Below are 5,615 nucleotides of genomic sequence, written 5' to 3'. Positions count from 1 at the left end.
ATCCTGCTAAGGAGCAACAGCTGTACTTCATTTTAACTTGGCATGCTTCAGAATTCATATTCATATAGGTATTTAATGATCCAAACATAATGGTCCTATATAGTATAATTACTTACATGAAGGCTCAACTTCATATGTAATCTTTTAAAAAATATGCTTCAGTGGAAAACTTGCTTTGGTTCTAACAATTAATAAGCTCTTTAACAGTGAAAATGCTTTGGAGGGGCTGTAGATTATTGACCATGGATCTTGAACACAGTTGACAATCAATGTTATTCCTTCTTGACAGACTCCTTGTTTCGTCCTCCTTCACAGTATAGCCAATACAAGGAGAACAGATAGAGCGCAAGACAAACCATCAAATCGTAGTGGTAGAGTGTTGCAGCAAATAAAACAAAGAAGAAGAAATACAAGATTTTGCAAGCAATGTGTTTTAAACCTGGAGACTCACTAGGTAACTTAAGTGCTTCACTCTTCTGGTTAGAAATACCTGCAGAACCAGAAAGGTTCTGGCTTTCCTTCTGAGAGTCATCAGGCCAGTTTAGTGTTTCCCCCTCAGCTGTTAAATGATCAGATTGAGGGCCTGTCCCTTCGACTTCTTTGGTAGGCTTACTAATTAAAACTTCTGGCCTCGATGACTTCTCTTGTTTGAACTCTGCTTGATGGAAACATTGACCTATATTCCTTCCTCTTCCTTCTCTAGAAATTGCTATGTCTGAAGTGGAAGGTACGTCTATTTTTCCAGCTTCAACAGAGAGGTTTTTATTAATATATTTCATTTCATTTGGTAGATGTAAATCATACCCTGACTCAGCATCAACCTTGTCAATGACTTTGAAATCAAGGTGTCTGTACAGATGCTCCAGATCTCCTGACACAGTGGACCCTTCAGAAGATGCTGCTGAAGAGATTTTATAATGGTAACTGGGCACAGGATTTGTAACAGAAGGTGGCATTTTTGTTTCAGCTTTAGCATGTAAGTAGGAAAGTGTACCAATGTGGCTTTCTTCCCTACAGAGTGCTTCTACCTCCTTACTGGATAGATGTTTCTGGGTGCCTGGGGGATATTTAGATATTTCTGAGTATAAACCCTGCCCCAAACCCTCTTTATTTCCTGTAGCAGAAGCCTTTATTTCTTCTGCTACAGGTAAAATATTGTCGATGTCTGGTTGTGCTTTGGCACGTTTTTCCCTGCTATTGCATATAGACATCATTTCTCCTTGCAGTGTTTCATGTACGCGTGCATCATAAATATCTAAAACTGATTCCTTTTCAAATTCAGTGTCGTATAATACACCTACTGTGTTGAGTTGACAAAGAGCATAATGTGAACCATCATTTCTCCCTTCATGTGTATCAAATGCTGTTTCCTTTTCCTCTGTGGGCCTGTCACTTAGTGCAGTCTCTTGAGGTAGCTTAGCAATTACTGCTTTTTCACTGGCAGATATTTTTTCTGGAGCACTCTCTGATGTTGTTTTAATTGTATAAGCTGTACCTGCCTCTGCTTCCTCTGTAATACCCTGCTCAGAGACAGAAGACTTTTCACAACTCTCTGCCTCCTGGTAGGTAAACAGCTCCTCTGTGGAAGCCATACTCCAAGGCCCTGTGCTCCCCCTCGCTCCCCACCGCACCTCAGTCCCCGATTCTTGCCACCTCTGCTCCGCGGGGTTTGCTTTGCTTTCCTTTCCCATCAGTCTTCCTTTATTTGTGTTGTCTGACTTTCCTCTGTCTTTTAACCTCATGAATCCTCTGTGTTCCCGAGTGTCTTCATCTCTCCTTTCATCCCCCGGGAAGGATGCGGGGGAATCTGCCTCTGCAGGCCTGTGTGCCTGTTTGTTGTCTTCGGCTGACAGAGGCGTTGTGTTCAACACTTTGGTGAGGTGTTTTCTATGTGACTTGAAAGGCTTGGGTGCTTCCTCCTCGCCGATCAGTGCTAAGTCTGCCACTTCAATGACTTTCTTCTCCTTCCCTGCATCAGTGTCATAGTTCTTTCCTAACATTTCACCAACTCCTTTTTTTTCCACATATTGGCTTTTAGCAGAATCTAGTGAGACATCAGCATGTGCAAAAGTGTCGGCATATAAATCTCCTCTTAAATGAACCTGAACTTTGTTTTCAATCATCTTGAATTTTCCTTCATTTTTGTCAACGTCTGACAACAATGAAACCAGAGTTTGGGGAGACATTTGTGGCGCCTGGTGCTCCGGAGCTGGATTAGCATTGCCATCCAGCGTTCCTGTTATGTGTGCATTTAGTTGCATGGATTCATCATGCTGTGGAGAAATGGTTTCCGGTCTCATTTCACAGGCCTCTTTCGAGGTACCAGCAGCATCCTTACTGATGAGTAACCTCTCCATCGTCTTATTTCCTGAGCTACTCGCTGCTTCCCCTTTTGAAATATCTGTGTGACTCTCTCCTTGTTGGCTTGAGACAGTAGCCCTAATATCAATAGCCTCATTCTGCTTTGTCCCAGGAAAATATTCTGCTGATGCAAGGCTTTCACTGGTACCAGCACGTTCCAAAGACCGCTCACCGTTGTTTACCAAGCCAGCGGAGACTTCCTTCCCTGATGGCTGACTATCATAATCTCTTAGGGAACACTTAATTTTATCTTTTAATTCTCCTCCTATCTCTCGTGAAGTGTTTTCAGATGAGGAACTGATAGGCACAGGGTGCCTTAGCAAGTCACTGCTTCTTTCTATAAAGGTTAGCTTTTTCTCCAGTCTTTCAGATTCACTTGGAAAATTAACTGGTTCTGTTGTGTATAAATTCCTTTCATCTCTGGAAGAGGTACCTCTATCTCCTGTGAAGTGCTGATTTAGCTGAAACAATAAAATAGAAAAGAATGATCAAAAAGCGCTTTGCAAAAAGATGCCAAATGAAGGAGGCAGGATTTCATTATGGAAAGTTTTGTTTTCAGTAACAAAGCTTTTGTGGAAATGTTTCAAACCATTTGCAAAATTTGCATTGTATGTATTTTTTAACATAGATAATGAGCTTTATGGTGGTGCAGAAAGGAGCAGGAAATAAAATAGCATTCAGAACCCTCTCTCTTTATTCATGAGTTCAGTAAGCTGCTAGTGCATTTTATACAAATTAAATCTGAAGAGAATATTCCCTTAAAGGAAGGCTAATTCATTCTCTACACATTCAGTTCTAGGTTTGGAGAGAGGGAGGCGTGGGGCGGGGGGAGAGGATTGGTGCTTAAATGAGGGCGTTGATACGGTACATCAAAGCCTGCTAATGTACAGTACTGTCCAGTAAAACAAAGACACATTTCACACTGACAAATACTGTAAGGATTATCTGTGCTTCATTTCTCTCAGGGAGCATTTTACAGGCTTCAAACCAGACTGTTTTTAGACAATCTGGTAAGACATGAGTTGGAAATGAGATTAGCGAAGTAAAAGGCCAGAAACTAATCACTCTCCTTCCTAGCTCCCAAATATCATATTGTATTATTCAGCTATGGCTGCTTGTCATTGCACTCTCTTCTCACTTTAGCACAGTCACACTGATAGCATTAGCTGATCAATTAGAGGCTAGCTGCTTGGGCATCCCTTTATGCACTTGCACTTGCTGTAGATACCTCCATTACAGTTTCTCTTATTAATATGTTTTCTGCAAAGCCTCTGCAAACTATTAATAGTAAAACGTCACTCAAAGAAAAGTGAGGGAGCTAATGTCTCTGCAAATTCTGTTTTAATGACCCTCTGCCAACCAGTGCTCAAGTGTATTTGAGTTCTTCGGTGATGCCAACTGTCAGGATTTAACAGTGAGATGCCTCTGTTTTTTTCCCCTCCTCATAACTGACATTTGCATGATCTCAATAATTATATGCAAATCTTACGGTTTCCCCTTCTTCTCACATAAGGCTCATGTTACTTGTCAACTGCACAGCTGTCTTATGAGCCAATGTCTGTGTGTTTCAAAGATTTGGTTGTATTTCCATCTATTATAAATCTTCATTGTTTAATTCATTAAAGAGTGCATAGTGCAAATTAACATCTAAATTATAGCTCCCCCTTCATTTATTGTATGGACAATCCTGGCAATTGATAAACAAATGGTTATATTTGATCCTGCTTTTTGTAACAGGACGGACTGAGAAGAACAAGGCATTTTAGAGGTCCTCCTTTTTATGTTTCACCATTATAAAAAAAAAAGAGAGACATTGACTTTCAGGCAGTGAAAGGTCCCACAATAGGCAACAATTTTCAACTTTTTTAAATAAAAGGCAAGAAAAAATTATATTCAAATAAGAGGAATTTATTCTTTATCAATAAGAAAAAAAAGAATGGTTCTCATCTTCCTCTCCTATCTGATTCAGCATTCACATTTTCACAGGAGATAGCTATTATAATCTATGATTATGAATCTATGCACCCAAATGATATGAGCTGAGAACAGACACTTGGAATAATAGATTGCTGTATAAGTCTCATTTATTGCTGTTTTTTCTTTCATACTGAAGAATGTAAGCCAAACCACACACACACACATGCACACACACAAATCTAAATGTTGATTGAATGTTCACTGAGTGTGAAATTTATTATAACAAATTTCATGTCAAATACTGATATAGGAAAATCTGCTAATATAAATATATTTATTTATTTTATTCATATAGCATATAGTTGTAGTTATCCTTTGAAAAACCCCAATAGCAAACAGTACCATAAATATAAGAATTTTACCAAATACAAAGCATTCATTTAAGAATATTGCCATCCTAGAGACTAGGAGGAGAGATTTTTGAAATGCTACTCTTCTAATTCCTTCGAACTGTCATTTAGAGCCTTTGGTAAGAAGTAAAAGGAGAAGTCATTAATTTAAGACCAGAAAAAGTTGATGCACTACACTGAAATAAAAGCACCTTCTATTGTTAAATCAGTTAGAGATTCAATGGAAGTACAGACCAAGGCTTTACATTTGTAAATTAGTACATCAGTCAGCTCTGTTAAAAGGGGGCATTTCACCAGCTTTGAAGCGTAAATGGATTCATATCGTTTAATACTGTAGATATAATTGTATAACACTTACCAGCAACTCTAATTCTTTTTCATCATCTTCATGATCACCCTGGTTATACTCTGCATTTTTATCTTCTGTATTTTCTTTAGCTGGTTTGGTGTCTTTGTCTTCTGCTTGTGAACAAACAATCTCTGGGATGTTCGTGTCTACAGAGTTAACAAAAACATACTTGAATCATTTCCATGAGGTTGTTTATTACACTATTTTTTAATTAACAAGTGCAGTAAGGAAGAACTAATTAAACTCGGTGTTGTACCTGAAGTCCTTGAATTATTCCATGTGTCATTGTCAGATGTTGTCAATATTTCTTCTCTGCTGTTAAACAAAAAGAAACTCCCTATGTTATTCTGCAAAAATCATTGTTCTAATTCCTCTTAGATTCAGCGATAAAGACTGCTAGTTAATGATACAAAATATTTAATCCTGTTTGAAATTTGAAAACAACAGCTTTATAAAATGTAGCTTTTTTTGAGTGACGTGATATTAGTCTTGGTCAATGAAAGAATTGGGCAAGAAAATGAAAATGTGTTGACCTTCAGATTACATTGCAAAGCTGATGGGTTTTCCCAGGCCTTTTC

At 38.5% G+C, this 5,615-nt stretch overlaps 1 protein-coding gene across 1 annotated transcript; it reads right to left on the bottom strand.

Annotated features, from left to right (window-relative positions):
• Positions 1-272: 272 nt before the first annotated feature.
• Positions 273-5,352, bottom strand: PPP1R3A (protein phosphatase 1, regulatory subunit 3A; the record flags this gene model as incomplete). Its single annotated transcript, XM_010182183.1, has 3 exons — positions 273-2,822; positions 5,047-5,183; positions 5,294-5,352. Coding segments are annotated over 3 exons (2,746 nt in total), but the record flags the coding sequence as incomplete, so codon positions are not given.
• Between the last annotated feature and the right edge of the window lie 263 nt (positions 5,353-5,615).

Source organism: Mesitornis unicolor, unplaced genomic scaffold (genome assembly GCF_000695765.1).
Source record: "Mesitornis unicolor isolate BGI_N332 unplaced genomic scaffold, ASM69576v1 scaffold27340, whole genome shotgun sequence".
NCBI lineage: Eukaryota > Metazoa > Chordata > Aves > Mesitornithiformes > Mesitornithidae > Mesitornis > Mesitornis unicolor.
This window is presented reverse-complemented; position numbering and strand designations above follow the sequence as displayed.